Source organism: Abramis brama, assembly GCF_963993115.1.
Source record: "Abramis brama genome assembly, chromosome: 12".
NCBI lineage: Eukaryota > Metazoa > Chordata > Actinopteri > Cypriniformes > Leuciscidae > Abramis > Abramis brama.
In genome coordinates, this window is record NC_139974.1 from 21,528,512 (window position 1) to 21,548,663 (window position 20,152).

A 20,152-nucleotide genomic window follows, 5' to 3' on the forward strand; every position below is an offset into this window, starting at 1 on the left:
TTTTAAAAATGTGCACATCAATAAAGTTGCTTTAACAGCAACCTGTAAGCTCTTGTAATACAATGAGAATGAGACTTCACAATGCAGAAAAGTCTCTAGTATATATATATATATACCTTTGATTTTGGAGTGAAACATGCTCTAGAGATGCTCTTGGCAGTCTTTGTGACATTCCCCCTGTACTAGAAATATAAAATCAGTGTTTCCACCTGAATTATTGCATTGTTGTTGGCATGAAAGATACTGCACGACAGTGTACACCAACTTCAACTTTAATATTGGTGGGGAAAATACATACATGGAACAATCTTGCTAAAGGCTCATGCCATGACTTCATTTGACAAGAATGACGAAGCTCCAAAAAAGATCAATTTACAACAAGGCGGCAAAGAAAACACACATTAAGATCCATTTTTGTCAAATCATGATGCTACTTGAGCCAAGGGAAACAAACACAACAAACCAAAAAAAAAGCTGGGAAAGACAAAATAATTGAAATGGGAATTTAAATTTCATCATAAAATCCACCCTGTATCTCTACCCTATGGATCCCCATTCCTCCCCCATCCCCCCCACAGATGTCTGACAGGCAATTGCTCTGCAGTCAGAGGAAATTATGTGGCGTAGCGTTTGGTCCACTGTTTGGCTATCCTGTCGTGCTCTGGTCTGTTGGTTGTGTACTGCGTGGCGATGCTTCCTACCAGAGGATCAGCTGTAGAAGAACAGTCACACGTTTCTTCAGGTTAAAAACAATCATTGGCTTAGTTTCAAAACCTAGTGAGCTATATCTACAATCTATATAGGCAGATTTCTAAGGTAGTATCTAAATCAAAAGGGAACCTCAAGCAACTGAACTGAAGTCCTTTGAACACCTCATTAGTGGTCAAAAGTGATGTCAGGTGGGGATTTTGTTTTTAATGACCCTACATGTTTGATTAAACCATCAAAATATGAGGAAAATATTTGTATTTTTTAAATATTTTAAATATGATGGAAGAACAAAACACTAAACTTGGTTAAGATATTTATCGGACAATTATTTGGCAAAAAAAAAGTAAAAAAAACTGGTACAAGTTTTATTTACTATGCAAAAAAAAAATGCATAGAAAAACAAAAAGCTTACAGGAAAAAAACATGCATTGAATACAACAATTATATATTAAAATGTAGTTGATTCTCTCGTTTTTGCATGTGTTAATTTCTTTGTATGACAGCCTGGCCAAAAATTATGTCTGCACAATTTATCATCACAAATAAAAGAATTGACTCCAAGCACAACTACACAATATGCTTTTGAAATCTTAAACAAATTTTTAATAATATTTGAGTAAAGGGTAAAAATCCTAGGCCGGACATCACTTTTGATGTTGTTTAGGCAAATTTATTTGTTCTTTAATTGCTCTATTACAGGCTAAACTGCCCTTAACCAAAAAATATTGGTATCCATTTGAAATGAGGCAACCACTGAAATTGATCATGATCCAAATATAGATGCTACACACATGTAGCATGAGCAGTTGTTTTTGCAAAAACAGAATGGTCTGACTTTAGATTTGTGAAATTTTGCTACATACACTTCGCTTAAAGTGAACAAACAAAAACCAGACTGAATGAAAATGCAAATTCACTCTCCTCCAGTAGGTGGCACTTACAGAAGAGCAGAAATTGTGGAAGGAAGCATTGTGCTTATTAACAGGCATTATACAGGAGTAAGAGTTCCCTTTAGAGATACATTTATATAAACCCCCACCCCCAATACAATATTTATATTTTTCTTCCAATATTTCAGTCATTGGGAATAGGGGTGCACCGAAATTTCGGCTGCCAAAAATTACTGCTAAATGATAGAGAGAAAAACAGCCAAAAATGTATGCCGCCCTGCCCTGCACCACAGTGTCCAGCGCTTAGGTTTCACTCTTGCTTTAGCAATTATCATGGCGTGGTGTGAAGATCCGTTCAATATTCCCTCTATGCACGTGCAGAGCTCAGTTGCTCATTCATTTGGATAATTGGTCAAAAAACTAATTCTGTTAAATCTGATTCTGTTGCACAGAACTGAATAAAGAATAATATATTATATTGGTTTTTAATATTAATATATTTCAGTCAATTTTTAGTGTTACTTTAAATAAAAGTGTGGTTATTTTTTTTGGCTTGTATTTTTTAAATTCAGTATTATAAAAATTATTGAATTTTAAAAAGTCTAAAACATTATTATTATTATTTTTTTAAAGAAGCAAATTTAAGATAATAAATACATTTTAAAAAGCATTTACGTTTTTTGTATGCAGTTTTATACATGAGCATTAAGCAACTGCATATATGCCCACACCTGTAACTGCCTTTTCTGTAGTCTAGGTCAAACAGGTGGAGCTCCAACATACTGACAAACACTGGAGCTTCAGCCCATGACCAGCAAATCAGCTCTTTCCAACCACTTCTTGTTAGACAAGTTAGAAGTGTTTCACATGGTTGTGTATCTTACCAGGGTTACAGTCTGTGAGTAGAGAGCAGATGGACAGCAGCACTTTGGAGATGGTGAGTGCTGGGCTCCAGTTGTCCTTCAGGATGTCCAGACAGATCACACCCTGACTGTTGATGTTGCAGTGGTAGATTCTCGTGCGAAACGTCACCTGAGAGATCAGAACAGGACAAGATTTGTTAAGAAATCCCCTTAATAAGTGACTCAAACAACTTAAATTGCTTGATTCATTTAGATTTATTTTATGATCTCTTTATGAACTTTCTATAGTGTCAAAGTTTATTATATCCTAATTTTTGTTTGAATGATGAATGAGAATCTTATGGCTTTGGAATGATAAGAGGGTGAGTAAATTACATAAAATACATTTATTTTTATTTTTGGGAGAACCATTCATTAATGTAGAGATACTAAGATAGTATTTGCAGTGAAATGTACAGGGGTTTGGTTACAGCAAAGTTGCTTTCAAGGAAAGTCTGTTCACTATCAGAAAAATGGAGCGCAACTGGAAGAAAACAAAACTAGAGGTATTTCACATTTCATGGAAAGAGAGCTCGATTGCATACAGAGAGGCCTTAAAAGCTGCTAGATCTGCTTATTTTTCAACCCTATTAGAAGAAAATAAACAAAACCATAGGTATTTATTTGAAACAGTAGCTAAACTAACGAAAAATAAAGCTTCAAGCCCAGAAGTTTCCAAGCAGCACAGCAGTAATGACTTTATGAACTTCTTCACTTACAAGATTGATAATATCAGGGAGAAAATTATGTAAACTATGCAACCATCTACTACAGCATCGCATCAGGCAGTGCATTGTAGTGTCCCTAAGGAAAAATTTGATTCATTCATTGCTATAGAAGAGGAAGAATTCGTTAAACTTGTTAAATCATCTAAATCGACAACATGTACAGTGAGGAAAATAAGTATTTGAACACCCTGCTATTTTGCAAGTTCTCCCACTTGGAAATCATGGAGAGGTCTGAAATTGTCATCGTAGGTGCATGTCCACTGTGAGAGACATAATCTAAAAAAAAAATCCAGAAATCACAATATATTATTTTTTTTAACTATTTATTTGTATGATACAGCTGCAAATAAGTATTTGAACACCTGTCTATCAGCTAGAATTCTGACCCTCAAAGACCTGTTAGTCTGCCTTTAAAATGTCCACCTCCACTCCATTTATTATCCTAAATTAGATGCACCTGTTTGAGGTCGTTAGCTACATAAAGACACCTGTCCACCCCATACAATCAGTAAGAATCCAACTACTAACATGGCCAAGACCAAAGAGCTGTCCAAAGACACTAGAGACAAAATTGTACACCTCCACAAGGCTGGAAAGGGCTACGGGGAAATTGCCAAGCAGCTTGGTGAAAAAAGGTCCACTGTTGGAGCAAACATTAGAAAATGGAAGAAGCTAAACATGACTGTCAATCTCCCTCGGACTGGGGCTCCATGCAAGATCTCACCTCGTGGGGTCTCAATGATCCTAAGAAAGGTGAGAAATCAGCCCAGAACTACACGGGAGGAGCTGGTCAATGACCTGAAAAGAGCTGGGACCACCGTTTCCAAGGTTACTGTTGGTAATACACTAAGACGTCATGGTTTGAAATCATGCATGGCACGGAAGGTTCCCCTGCTTAAACCAACACATGTCAAGGCCCGTCTTAAGTTTGCCAATGACCATTTGGATGATCCAGAGGAGTCATGGGAGAAAGTCATGTGGTCAGATGAGACCAAAATAGAACTTTTTGGTCATAATTCCACTAAACGTGTTTGGAGGAAGAAGAATGATGAGTACCATCCCTACTGTGAAGCATGGGGGTGGTAGCATCATGCTTTGGGGGTGTTTTTCTGCACATGGGACAGGGCGACTGCACTGTATTAAGGAGAGGATGACCGGGGCCATGTATTGCGAGATTTTGGGGAACAACCTCCTTCCCTCAGTTAGAGCATTGAAGATGGGTCGAGGCTGGGTCTTCCAACATGACAATGACCCGAAGCACACAGCCAAGATAACCAAGGAGTGGCTCTGTAAGAAGCATATCAAGGTTCTGGCCTAGCCAGTCTCCAGACCTAAACCCAATAGAGAATCTTTGGAGGGAGCTCAAACTCCGTGTTTCTCAGCGACAGCCCAGAAACCTGACTGATCTAGAGAAGATCTGTGTGGAGGAGTGGGCCAAAATCCCTCCTGCAGTGTGTGCAAACCTGGTGAAAACTACAGGAAACGTTTGACCTCTGTAATTGCAAACAAAGGCTACTGTACCAAATATTAACATTGATTTTCTCAGGTGATCTCAAATCTACCTTTTCTGTCAAAGATACTAGAAAAGGCAGTATCCTCACAACTATGTTCCTTTTTAGAAAGAAATGATATCTGTTAGGATTTTCAGTCAGGATTTAGATAGACCGTACCATAGTACGGAGACTGCTCTCATTAGAGTTACAAATGATTTGCTCTTATCATCCGATCGTGGTTGTATCTCTCTATTAGTGTTACTCGATCTTAGTGCTGCATTTGATACTATCGACCACAACATTCTTTTAAATAGACTCAAATTATGTTGGCATCAGTGGAATTGCATTAGTATGGTTTAAATCATACTTATTTGACCGTTATCAGTTTGTAGCAGTAAATGAAGAGATGTCTCATCGATCACAAGTTCAGTATGGAGTACCACAAGGCTCAGTACTAGGACCGTTGCTTTTCACTCTGTACATGCTACCCTTGGGAGATATCATTAGGAAGCATGGAATTAGTTTTCACTGTTATGCCGATGATACTCAGCTCTATATTTCTTCACGCCCTGACGAAACTTCACAAAATTAACGGTATAGGTGAAAGATAGGTGATCTTTCATTTGAGAGTCACATGTCTAGTATCTGTAAAACTGCATTTTTCCATCTTAAAAATATATCTAAATTACATCATATGCTCTCATTGACAAATGCAGAACAATTAGGCTAGTTCATGCATTCATGACATCAAGGCTAGATTATTGTAATGCTATTATGGGTGGTTGCCCTGCACGCTTAAACAAATTACAGCTGGTCCAAAACGCAGCACTGGCTCCCTATTAAACATCGTATAAATTTTAAAATATTGCTGATTACTAAATCAGTGAAAACTAGTGAAGCACTAAATGGTTTAGCGCCGCAGTACTTGAGCGAGCTCTTAACGCATTATAGTCCTTCACGTCTATTGCGATCTGAAAATTCCGGCCAGTTGATAATACCTAGAATATCAAAATCAACTGCTGGCGGTAGATCCTTTTCCTATTTAGCACCAAAACGTTGGAACAGTCTTCCTAACATTGCCTGGGAAGCAGACACACTCTGTCAGTTCAAAGCTAGACTAAAAACACATCTCTTTGACCTAGCATACACAATAACACATTATAGAGTTTTATAATTCAATGTTAGGCTGCATAGATTAGGTCAGCCGGAACCGGGAAAAATTCCCATAAATCTTGATGTACTCGTTACATCATAATAAGAATGGCGTCTATGCTAATATTAGTCTCTGTGTTTATCCCAAGGTTTACCGCAGTCCGCCGGATCCAGGCTGTATCCAGATCTGATGAAGGACCTGCGCCTGGACGCGACGACAGCGCAGTCCTGAAATGTCAGTTAGGCTCTTCCCTGTGAAGGCCTCCCTCCCCTCCCTTTACCTATCTACAGATAAAGCGTTGTCGGGATAATTCCGGTTTGCGTGGCTACGTGGAAGCGATACAAATTCTGTATTATTAATTTTAAGGCCAGACAAATATTATGTTGAGGGTTGATTTGTAGGGAAGGACAACACACCTGCGCACATATATTCAAATGCACATACATAGACTGAACTCGTAATACGCATGTGCATGCCATCAGTGTTCTCACTGGTTCGCGTTTTTGAAGTTTGCGCAGAAAGAACTTAAGAGTTTTCTGTTAAAACCGGTGTCGTGTTAGCGGCCCCTAAGTTAATAACTAATGATCGTTGCGATGGAAGTGAATCAATCAAACTAACTTTAGCTGGACAATAACTTTATTCTAGAGCTGCTATAAAGCTAAAACACTTTACTTTAATTTCCTATTATCAAATGTAAAGCTGCTTTGGAACAATCTACATTGTTAAAAGCGCTATATAAATGAAGATGACTTGACTTGACTATTGTCTGGCCATATTTCCAACGCTTTCGGACAGCTATTTCGGGCATCCAACACCAAGTCCTCTATTTGAATGGGGGAATCCTGAAATCTCAAAAACTGCTTGTCGAACTCGCATTTAAATAACAGATTTCAATCAGCAACAAAATCTGACATGAACTGTCCAATAAATGTTGTTTCTTATGCTCAAATAGCGTTAAAAGCTTAATTTTCAGGCTAGACCAGCCAATGCACATGTGCAGTCCTAAGCTCGAGTGTCAGGTTTCTATGGGAACCGGAGCTTCTAATGGCAACTCCAGTGACGCAATGACATTACCTATCAGCGATTGGCTCTTTTACTTAGAAGGTGGGACTATTCTGTGTATTCCGCCATATTACGCGTTGCAGTTTCTCCCATTCATTAGTAATAGGAGTGAACAGTCTTTCTAAATCTAGTCATTGGTTACAGTGTAAAGAACCCTAAAGAGGCTTAATAGTGAAGCACGGTAATGGTTTTGGCTGCAATATCATGGCATTCTCTACTGTGCTTGATGCACTGCCAAATTACTACCAAACCATTCTGGAGGACCATGTGCACCTAATGGTTCTAACATTGTAGCCTGAAGGGGGTGCCAAGTATCAGCATGATAATGCACAAATACACACAGAAAGACTCGTGACAGAATGTTTTGATGAACATGAAAGTGAAGTTGAACATCTCCCATGGCCTGCACAGTCATCAGATCTAAATATTTTTGAGACACTTTGGAGTATTTGAGCAAGTCAGAAAAAGTTTTCCTCCAACCCCTGTAAGATAGTCACTATTAACTTTGTTTATTGACAAACTGATAGCTCATTAAATCCTAAACCAGAGGCTTTTCTTAAAAAAAAAAAAAAAAAAAAAAGTTTGCACACCCCCTCACTTCCTTCCTCTTTATGGCCCCAGTTCCTGTCTGATATGTAAAATAGCTCTATTATCTATTTCACAATATCACAAACAATGAAATCAGGTGAACACTAAAAAGCAAGCAACTACATTTTTTTTTTCAACATTCTTGCCAGCTCTTTTTAGTTGAATATGGCTGTCGGCCTGGTTTGAATTTCTAAATATGGTTCTGTTCATGCACAATTTGATAATGAAAGGTTATGTTGAATGCATTAACTGTCAGTTTGTGTTGTCTGCCACATCATTAAAATATGGCATGAGGCATGTGCCTCATAAGTTATTCTTTGCTGTCAAACTAATATAAGTGTTTTTCACCTCTCTCAGGTTATGAATAATGTTAGAAAACAGCAGTATGATGCAGTCAGAAAGTTAGACAATCCTCCTATAAAGTGTTAAGACGGGGGAAAAAAAAAGAATCCGGGAAAAAAATGGAACCAGTTTTTTTTGTTTTTTTTTGACAAAATATCAACGCTACTGCCCTGGAATGTCAAACAGTCTCTGAGACTCGTACAATCGGAATTTACAGTCAAAACTATCCGCCTAATAGTAACAATTAAATTCTTAAAAGACATGGGGGCAGGGGTGAGGGGCCTGATGATCAAATTCTACAAACGCCCCTGAAATAAACTACCACTCAAAAGTTTGAGTCTTTTTAAAACCGAAAAAAAGAAAGAAAAAAAAAAAGTTATTTATTTGATTAAAAATACAGAAAACCCTATTGCGAAATATAATTTAAAATAACAGTTTTCTATTTGAATACATTTTAAAATGCAATTTATTCCTGTGATGGAAAAGCTGAATTTTAATTTTGAGGAATCGAAATTTCAAAAGAACACATTTACTTAAAATTGATTTTTTGAAGAGTGTAAATAAATATAATACATTGTTGCAATACATTAAATAAATGTATTAACTGATTTTTAAAAATGTTACTGATCCCAAACCATCCCAAACACTAACTGTGTGAACAAAGTCATTATGTTGTCAGATGTAAGCGTGCATTATTAATATTGATTTAATTGATGGTAACAAGGAGCTGGAGGAAGGCTCTGACCTTGGGTGGTTTGAAGGGGTAGTCTGGTGTGAAAGCGATGTCCAGGAAGAACACTCCTCCCTCATACACTGAACCTGGAGGACCCAGGATAGTGGACCTCCACTCATAAATGTTGTCTCCTTTAGGGCCGGCACTGAGAACAGAAGCAGAAAGGTTAATTTTCTCAAACAATAGCACAAAAGTGTGTTATATCTGTAGAATTTTAAGCAGCTTTGTCTAGAAATACATCAAAATAGTGCATGTAATCATTTATTTTTAACCACATGCAAGCTGTTTTCTGTGAATGTGCGAGAAGAACAGTGCAGCAAATTGAAAAACTATTTGTGCTACAAACCAGTGTGTTTATAATTAAGACAATACATTGAACTACTATGGTAAGAAATACCAGTTTGCAATATCAAGCAGTATAACAAGCGGTTTAGCACAGCTAAAAATATCTGGAAGCGGATGACACCGAAAGCCAGACACACCGAATTTACAAATATCTGCGCCCGCCATTACGTTAAAAATAAGGTAGATTCTTTAATCTTCGGTAGCGTGGCTAAAAGGTCAAATACAAACAAAAACAAGTCAAAATGCCAGACTTGGCAAGTATTCACAAAAACACACTGTTGGTAAGTCTTAAAGAAATAGTTCATCATTAAATGTTGTGTTTTTCTTAGTAGTGAATTCTCATAACTTGTGTGCTTTTCTCTGGGCATGTCGGAGTGAACTGCGGCGCTAATGGCGTTGAGTAGCCATGCACAGAAGACTGATTTTCGATAAATATATTACATTTCAGTTGCTTAATTACCAAACCCTATTGTATACCCCCAAAATATACGACATGATGAATCCGACCATTCTGTGATACTTCTGTGTTATTTTTTAAAAGCTTGATTCTGGTCGCTATTCACTGCCATAGCGCCATAAACGATTGCGAGTGGGACTTTTTTTTTATTAGCCTTTTCTGGTCCAAAAAAGGAAGAATGGCATACTGCATTATAAGGCTGCACAATTAAGAAATTAAACCGCTCACAATTTGGCAAAGGTTGCGATTATTTTATGTGCAGCTTGTCAGTGCAGCACGGCTCTGTCTGTGAACAGTAGTAAATGCTGATCCATCTGAAAGTCAGAGGGCGCTCTCACGCAGAAACTCCAAATATGCCCTGCAGAAGCAAGATAATGCACGTCATTCCAGGAAACCCCTATGGGCATCATACTATCTGTAGCTGAATAAATAGACGATTGAAACGATTTGATCGATTAAACATGACTAATAAACAAACGACTGCCTTATTCTGTGTAATCATCTGACAGAAGGATGCTCAACTGTCGTTATGAAGTGAGTTTGGAGTAAGAACATATTATTAAATGTTGTCTTTTTGTTGGACAAGAGGTTCATAAATGATGAAAGATGTTTGACACGTTGCTTTTCAAATGCACGTTATAAGCGACTCAAACTCACAGTGGTTTCAGATGGAGCAGCATTTACTACAGATCACAGAGCCGTTCTCCATTAACAAACTGCGATCGCAGTCATTGCAATTTCATAATCGCACTAAGGCAAATCAGTTTAAGCACGATTTCATGTTATTCGCAAATAATCGTGCAACCCTACTGCATTAGAATAGCACCAGGTTGAGAAAAGTATGACTTAATTTTCATTTTAGGGTGAACTAAACCTTGTGAAAAAAGTGTGTGTGTTGGGGGGTTATATATATTACAGTGGGGGCAAATTTGCATGTATATCAGTAGGGCTGGCCGATAAACCAGTATCAGTAGGCTATTTATCGACGGTACACCATTGTCGGTAACGATGTAAAAAATGTATGATATAGCGCTCAATATTTTCATTAACATGTGCATCGCTGGAGCGACCACCACAACGTTGCCCTACATCAAATGGCAAACATAATGAGAGCAGAACGAAACTGCGCTATTCATTATTTTGTGCTTCACGGACCGTTTATCAGTTTGGACCAATGCCAGTGCAGCGCGAGCCGATCTTGATCAAGCGACACGGTTACTACACAACACTAATTGATCCAGTAAAGAAAGCATTTGCGCATTAATTCGCCACTGAAGTAATAACATCGCTACGAGATCTAGTGAGAAGCATTCAAATTTCTCCATTATTAAAGGTGCAATGTGTGATATTTCTGAGGATCTATTGACAGAAATGCAATATAAGATCCATAACTATGCTTTCAGTGGTGTATAAAGACCTTACTTAATGAACCGTTATGTTTTTATTACCTTAGAATGAGTCATTTATATCTACATAACCGCGGCCACCCCCTTCTATGAAGGTCGACATATCGTGACGTCATGTTTCTACCGTAGCCGACAGCGAACAAACAGCGCTACAGAGCGCGTTTCGTCACTAACTTGAATGAGAAGCAGCAGAAAAAGACGCAGCAGAATACTTAGGTTGTCCCTGACTCTGCAAACGTGGAAAAAAACATGCTGTCTGAACGACGACTCGGACATCGTAACGTTAGCCATTTCCCCTTACCTAGCTGCTTTGATGCTCTTATCCATATTATCTTATACTAACTAGCATGGAAACAGGCTATGGTAAAGCCAGTGAATAAAAGACTAACACAATGATGAACACGTAAAAATAACAATCGCAATAACATGTGGTTTTACTGAATAATTAAGTAAATATATTTTAATATAAAATATAATATAAAGAAACCTCATTGCTTGACTTGCTGCTCTCTGCTGACTCAGACGACATCTTCCGATCCTACATCGGCCGCTGTAGCTTCTAATTCGAGTTTTCAATTTGAGGGATATGCCGCGAGTTACTGTCTGTCTGCAATTCGCAAATCTCACCACTAGATGCCGCTAAAAATCACACACTGCACCTTTAACGGATCAAACAGCACTGATGTGGAAACCAGTAGAAACATTGTGCCATGAATGAACTAGTTATAGGCTTTAAGTCCACATATCAGCAACATTCACCATGGATTTAATGTAGTAACACTAACTATAACCTTGGAAGTTTGGCAGGAATAGTAAAATGCTTTCAAGTACGTCACACATCTTTTTCCAGCACTTCAAAACTCAAATATTTCATATTTAAAAGTTATTTTTAATGTGATGACCAAAACATTATTTGTTCATCCTTCAAATATACCCCTTTTATAAAACTAAACGTTTCAAGATGTAGGAAAACTCACACTTATTTAAAAATATTTTTTCTTTTAATAAATAATTGTATTTTTTTAAATCAAGGAAATTTCTCTGGCATTTCTTTCTTTTTGCTGTATCGAAAACGTACCTAACCGTGACAACACTGTGTCGTATCGAACCGAACCATGAATTTAGTGAACCGTTTCACCCCTAATTATTACAGATGTTGATCTACCTCAAAGTTTGCTTTGATTGTTCTACTTTTACATTGCACACATTTTGTAACATTTTATTAAGTTCAAGAGTTTCTTTAACACTTACTTTATTATCTTAATATAAGACATAAAGAAGATGTGTGACTGCTAAAACTAATATAATTTGTTCAGTGGTTTGAATCAGTGGTTTAAATTCAAACTTTTCTACTTGTCTTTTTTTATTTTTTTTTAAGGGTTATAAAAAATGTCAATAATTATCAATACCTAACGATATGAAACATATTGTGATACATTTTTTAGCTATATTGCACAGCCCTATGTATCAGTATATTGCACCCATGCATTAGGTATTAAGTTAAAGCAGCCTAATATACCTGCTGCTGTCTGCCTGTGCCATTGATAATCAATAGTAATCTTATTTCATCATAGTAACCTTATTTCCAGCCAAATATACTTCATATATACTGTGAAGATAATTGCTCATAAGATTTTGGTCATATCGCCCACACCAATTCATGTTAAATAATCATGATTACAAAATGACCTATTTTTGGAAATTTGGGTCAACATAATGTGTGACCATAATGTTATTACAATTTTTTCCATAACCCAGCAGCCCTACTTTAATATGGTGTTCATCTGCATTGGATGAGGAATGTGTTTTTTCGGTTCCCGTACAAAGGCCATATTTGATGTAAACATGCAAAGGCAATTTATTTGTTTACAGGAATGAAGGAATTCCTTTATTAGCCATGCCAAGTGGTGTGGTTTCAGATCAAAGCTGTTACATAATATAGAATAAACGTGCTTAGGCTATATCTTAAAAACAATCAAGCACAGAACCAGAGGAAGCTCCACTGACCATTTTACTTACAGCAACAGAAGGTGAATATTAACACAGGTGCAAGACAAGCTGAAAGAATATTTTTAAGGTTAAATTACAGATTCATTTACAGATTACATTTACAGCTTGTATAAAAGTTGGCTAAATACACCTGCCCCTCTGTGTTTTCAGAGCAGTGCAAATAATCTGACCAAAATATATATCCTAAAAATAATCTGCAAGGCAAATTTAGGCTCAAGTTTACCCAGCAACAAAACTCGACTCAAAACTAAAAAACGAAAAAGAAAAAAGAATGTAATACATTTAGCAAGAATGTATTAAACTGATCAAAACTGAATGTAAAACCATTTGTTACAAAAGATTCCAATATGAAATTTTAAACTTTCTATTCATTAAAGAATCCTGAAAAAAATGTATCACGGTTTCCACAAAAATACAAAGCAGCACAACGGTTTTCAACATTGATAATAATTAGAAATGTTTGAGCATCAAATCAGCATATTAGAATGATTTCTAAAGGATCGTGTGATAATATTTCACAATATTACTGTTTGTACAGCCTTGGTGAGCATAACAGGCTTCAAAACAAATCTCTCTCTATATATAAAACGTTTGAATGGTTGTGTATATTTTAGTGTTATACTGACCATCAACCACCTTCATCTGTAGATATGGGTACAAACCACATTGTTTGATCACTTGCTTATTGCGATTTTAATTACAAATTTATTTATTTAATATTGGTGTCATATATTAAATTGCCTCATCACATATTAAGCCTAGAACACACCAAGCCGACGCCGACGAACTAGCGCTGATGAAAGCCGACTGTGTTGTCGCCTCTCGACGGGGTAAAAAGCTGCACTTGAACACACCGAGAGAACTACTGCCAACTGTCAGCTAGAAAGCGCGTTCTGTGCCTGTGTGTAAATGAGACAACTGTCTATTTCTGCAGATATATTTGTCTATATTCGTCATTCAAAAAGGGAAACCGACGCTGCCGGCTGCAGATACACAAACCGTAAACAAAGCAGTGTGCTTACCGTTTTGAATATCAATCCTGCTAAACACTTTCTTTATTCCACTCCTCTCGTGTTAATATTGAAATATTCGCCAAGGAACACTCAGGTAAGATGATGTAACATTAGAACAGCCTTCTATCTGTTCCGTTTTGACTTTGCTCGCTGTTTTGCTATTATTCTTGTGCACTGACTCGTTCACTAAGCTGAACAGCCAATCAGAGTTCCCTCTTTCACCGACGGCCCGACGCCGATTCAACATGTCAATCGGCCGAAAAAAAGGCGACGAGGACCAATTACAGCCGACGGTGCGGAACACACTGAGGAAACTTAGTCCGCCGACGCACAAAAACTGCCCGACGGCCGACCGTCGGCTTGGTGTGTTTCAGGCTTTACAAGCAAAAATCCTCAGAATTTCACTTTACTTCATTTTAAATCGTCTGTTGTAAAAAAAACATAAGTTTGTTTTAGACTGCATGCAATGCAAATTGCCCCAGGTGACCATATTAGCAGGTTACAGCATTCACAGTGTGGTTCTGTGTAGCAGGAGTGTAGGTGCAAACAGAGTTTTGCACTGAACCTATTTTTGCTCGTAATAAATAACACCGAACAATAGTGCACTATAAACATATTTATCAATATGGTTTGTAAAAAAAAAAAAGGTGTGGATAAAGACATCTACTGCTTATGTGTGATTCGAAACAGACCACCCGCACAGTCTCATGTCCTACTGCTGTATCAAACACCCAAGCAGTCACATGAGCAATAATAACAGCAGCATTGACTATAATTATGGAGACAGGCTATTTCATTATCTTTTTTATTTCCAATCATTTCACATTCAACTGCAAACCCATGCAAAGTAAAAGTGTTCACCTCTTCACCAAAAGTCCCACTACATGACAACCAAACAAAGAGCAGCTTAACTTCGCTATAGATAATCACTTCACAAGTCTGTCAGATACTAGTGAGACCAGAAAACAACTGCAAGGCCTTATATCTGTTCACAAGTAACACTGAGCTATTAGAATTCCTCAATGTCTTCAGATGAAAAGCGACTGTTCTCTTTATTTAAGTTTGCGTGGCATAACAGGCACAAGCCCCTGAGAACAGCAGCTCTAAAACAGGTTCTGTTTGTCCTACAACAATCTCTGAGCTGACATCTATAAACACACACACTTGTGTGACAACATCAAAGGTTACAGGATCTTCTGGAGAATTTACAATGCCAACTTCTGCTTTGAGACAACACACACACGTGAGAAAGCCAGAGGTTTGATGTCTTAAAAAAAAAAAAGAAAAAAAAGAAAGAACAATACAATAAAACACATAAACAGAGGAAGAATATAGGTTAGCGCTTCCTGCAAAGGCAAACACTATTACTAGGCTAAGCTCATTCAAGAGTTAGTGATTTGATGAACTACAGACATGAATGAAACCTCAAATCACATGGTTTGTTCACCTCTGTAAAGTTGGCACCCCATAAAACAAAATAGGCCTAATCCCCAAATCTATGCTATTCGTTTGTGCTGATTTGTGCCGCAAACGTGTGGGCTGGCGTAGTGTTTGAGATATTAAACACTATTGTTTTGGTTGTGTACCATCACTCATTGTTCAAATCACTTCAAATAGTTGTGGTGGTTTGCGCCGTTAAAACAAACACTGTACTGTTTTCCTTTCACAGATATAACACATAATTCGGGAGTTGTAACGTCACTCTCCACCCCATTTCATTTAAATCACACAAAACTGGTATCATACGTTTGTGCGATTAGTGCCTGTTTGTGCTGTTAAAATGAAAATTGTATTTATTTGAAATAACAAATATAATTTGGGGCAGGGACGTCACTCTCCACCCCATGCAGTCCAAATTGCTCCAAAACAGTGCTGTTGGTTTGAGCTCAATTTGTGACATTAAAAGAAACCCTGTAAGCGATGACCTTTTCTTAAATAATAATAAAAAAACTCTCCACTCCATGTCATCCAAATCGTTCCAAACCGGTGCCATTTATTTGTACTTTTTTTTCTTCATCTGACACCCTAAACTGAAAAAACGTTCGCAAAGGCAAAAGTCTAAACCTACAGGTTTTCCTATATCCTGAAATTTTTTTTTTTTTTTTTTTTATTAATAAAAAAAGAGTTGGAGTTTACAGCAAAAAAAAAAACAACACATTCAAGAGTTTTTCTTGAGGCACGATCGGATGGCAGAAGATTTCGTTTCAAAGCAAAATGTAAAAGCGACTATTTAAGCGAGTTTGTCATTGTACTGGATTGTGTTTTTCCATTAAGAATAATAATGGACGAATGCGCATGCGTCGCGTCTGAATGCGTTGTTGTCTTTGGAGCTCCATCGATTTGATTTATAATTCTTGATTTTTCTCTTTAAACTCACTTACAACGAACATTTTCTACTTTTCCTCACTGAGAAGCACTGCTGCTCAAACCTCATAGTTACAATAGTCATAGTCATAGACTGTTGAGCAGACGCGTCTCAAGCCTATTAGTGATCCAACGTCGGATACTCTTAAAGGTTACTCCTGGGGATCACGGCTGAACATGTTGTTTCAAACCTGTATGAATTTCTTTCTTCTGCTGAACAGAAAGGAAGATATTTAGAAGAATGTCAGTAACCAGACAGTTTTTGGGTCCCATTGACTTCCATAGTAGGAAAAAAATATACTATGGAAGTCAATGGGACAGGGTCAATGGGTCTGAAACAACATGAGGGTGATTATATGATGACAGAATTTTCATTTTAAAAGTGAACTTCTCCTTTAATATTGATAGCATCACTGGTAGCGTCGTTGCTAACTTACTATCCATCTGTTAAAATGGCGAATATATCAGATGTAAGTAGTCTACCTTTTGGTGCAGGTGAGGACACATTTGAGCTTCACGCACTGCAGTCTGAGCTGGAAGCTGTTGAGAAACAGATCCACGACCTTTTAGTGAGACAAGCCGAGCTGATAGACCGGCGTTTAGCTCTTGAAACATCACACGCCGATGCACACAAATCAGTGATTAACGTTACTAACCCGCTAACTCCGACCTCGTCTACTCCGTGCGTTTCTCAACATCAGTCCCGTGCGCCGAGGTCGCGATCAGCCATGGTCTCGTTCACTCCGGCTCCAACACGCCACCACGAAGCCTGGATGGTTCCGCAGCGGAAGACGCGAGTCAGGTCTAGACCAAGAAGACTCTCTCCGACCCTCCCGGTTTTCGAGATATCCACCCAAAACCGCTTCTCCCCTCTTCGCGAAACAGAATGCGATGCTGTGATCATCGGCGATTCCATCGTTCGGCACGTACACGCTACGTTAGGTAAAAGTAAGGTGCACAGTCACTGCTTTCCTGCTGCTTGTGTTTCTGAAATCGCTGCTCGCGTTCCCGAGATTCTGAACGCTGACAAGCGCGTCGGAACTGTGGTCCTGCACGCAGGAGTGAACGACATCAGGCTGCGCCAGACGGAGATTCTGAAGAAAGACTTCAGGAATCTGATCGATACGGTACGCAGCACATCGCCTGAAACAACGATCATAGTGTCAGGACCGCTTCCCACGTACCGACTAGGACATGAAAAGTTTAGTAGATTATTAGCGCTAAATGAATGGTTAATGTCATGGTGCAATGAGCAGAAACTGCTCTTTGTAAATAATTGGAATCTGTTTTGGGAGCGTCCTAGGCTTTTCCGTGCTGATGGCTAACACCCAAGCAGATTCGGAGCGGATCTTCTGTCGGATAACATCTCCAAAATGTTAAATACCTTTTGACTAGTAACCAAAAGTCCAAATCATAGTCTCTGCTGCACCAATTTAACTGATATAAATACTAGTGTAGAACATTGCATAGAAACTGTGTCTATTCCTCGTTTAATGAGATCAAATAATAAATTTACTGCAGGATCTAGGAAAAATCTAATTGTTATTAAAACAGAAAATGTTGCTATTAGTAAACAACAACAATTTCTAAAGCTAGGTCTTCTAAACATTAGATCACTCACACCTAAGGCAGTTATTGTAAATGAAATAGTCACAGATAATAGCTTCGATGTACTTTGCCTTACTGAAACCTGGCTTAAACCAAATGATTATTTCGGTCTAAATGAGTCTACCCCAGCAGGATACTCCTATAAGCATGAGCCCCGTCTGATTGGTCGTGGCGGCGGTGTTGCAACAATCTATAGAGATATTCTCAATGTTACTCAGAAAACGGGTTATAAGTTTATTTCATTTGAAGTACTTGTACTAAATGTTACGCTCTTAGATGTTAGAAAAACTTCTCTATTATCTCTAGCCTTGGCTACCGTATATAGACCGCCTGGGCCTTACGCTGATTTCCTAAAAGAGTTTGCAGATTTTTTCTCAGACCTATTAGTCAATGTCGATAAAGCATTAATTGTTGGAGATTTTAACATACACGTAGATAATCCAAATGATGCGTTAGGGGCTGCGTTTACAGATTTATTAAACTCCTTTGGGGTCAAGCAAAACGTTACCGGACCAACTCATCGTTTTAATCATACACTCGATTTAATTATATCACATGGAACCGATCCAACCGATATAGATATCATTCCACAAAGTGATGATGTCACTGACCATTACATGGTAACTTGCATATTACATACTCCTGTAATATATCATGCTGCGCCGCGTTATCAACCAGGCAGAACAATCCTTCCATCCACCGTAGATAATTTTTCAAATTGCTTATCTGATCTGTCTCAGCTGCTCAGTGAACCCAAACAAACAGATGAACTAGAGGGATTAACTAGCACTATGAGCACCATTCTCTCTGGAAAATTGGATATTGTTGCACCCATTAGATTCAATTACAGTGCTTTACAACTATAGAACAAAAAGAGTTAAATAAACTTATCACTTCATCTAAAACAACATGTTTATTAGATCCTATACCAACTAAACTACTGAAAGAAGTGTTACCTATAGTGGAAGAGTCTCTCCTCAATATTATTAACTCATCTTTATCTTTAGGTCATGTTCCAAGAACATTTAAACTGGCAGTTATAAAACCTCTCATTAAGAAACCACAATTAGACCCGCATAATCTAGCAAATTATAGACCCATTTCAAATCTTCCTTTTATGTCTAAAATACTTGAAAAAGTGGTGTCCGCTCAACTGGGCTCTTTCTTGCAAGAAAATGACATCTATGAAAAGTTTCAGTCTGGATTCAGACCGCATCATAGCACTGAAACTGCGCTCGTTAAAATTACAAATTATTTACTTTTAGCATCTGACCATGGCTGTATCTCAATACTAGTTTTACTTGATCTTAGTGCTGCGTTCGATACTATAGATCACACAATACTCTTAGATCGACTACAAAATTATACTGGTGTTCAAGGACAAGCATTAAGTTGGTTCAGATCATACTTATCTGACCGCTACCATTTTGTCTATTTAAATGGAGAAAAATCGATCATAACTCCAGTAAACTATGGAGTGCCGCAGGGATCTGTGTTAGGCCCTCTGTTATTCTCAATATATATGCTGCCACTTGGAAATATTATAAGGAAACATGGAATTAGTTTCCATTGTTATGCTGATGACACTCAAATCTATATTTCATCACGGCCAGATGAAAACGCTAAATTATCCAAATTGACAGAGTGTGTTAAAGATATAAAAGATTGGATGACGCACAATTTTCTTTTATTAAATCCAGACAAGACAGAGGTACTAATCATCGGTTCAAAAAAACGCCCACAAAACCTCTCACACTACAACTTTAACATAGTAGGATGTCCTGTTACTTTATCCTCTACAGTAAAAGACCTGGGTGTTATACTAGACTGCAACCTGTCTTTTGAAAATCATATTTCATATGTTACAAGAACAGCCTTTTTCCACCTTAGAAACATTGCTAAGCTACGTAACATGCTATCAGTTTCTGATGCAGAAAAATTAGTTCATGCATTCATGACCTCGAGACTAGATTACTGTAATGCTTTGTTGGCCGGTTGTCCTGCGTCCTCATTAAACAAGCTACAGTTGGTCCAAAATGCCACCGCTAGAGTTCTTACTAGATCAAGAAAATATTATCATATAACACCAATTTTATCATCACTACATTGGTTACCTATAAAGTTCTGTATTAATTACAAGGTATTGCTACTGACTTATAAAGCCCTAAATGGCTTAGCTCCAGTCTATTTAACGGATCTTCTATCGCCCTATAATCCATTGCGCTCTTTAAGATCACTAAATTCTAGGCTTTTGGTCATACCTAGGATATCCAGATCCACCAAAGGAGGGAGAGCATTTTCACATTTAGCTCCAAAACTCTGGAATAGTCTTCCTGATACTGTTCGT

General features: G+C 37.8%; 1 protein-coding gene across 2 annotated transcripts in view; it reads right to left on the bottom strand.

The window, feature by feature from the left end:
- Positions 1–256: 256 nt before the first annotated feature.
- The window catches only part of LOC311094236 (ubiquitin-conjugating enzyme E2 E1), a 28,386-nt gene continuing 8,490 nt past the window's right edge, over positions 257–20,152 (bottom strand). For both annotated transcript variants that reach the window (XM_084132044.1, XM_084132045.1), the window contains exons 4-6: positions 8,615–8,747; positions 2,486–2,633; positions 257–712 (exon numbers count right to left, since the gene is read on the bottom strand). In XM_084132044.1, the coding sequence (XP_083988170.1) occupies positions 615–712; positions 2,486–2,633; positions 8,615–8,747 (379 nt within the window). In that variant the 3' untranslated portion in view covers positions 257–614. The remainder of the gene's footprint in view (positions 713–2,485; positions 2,634–8,614; positions 8,748–20,152) is intronic.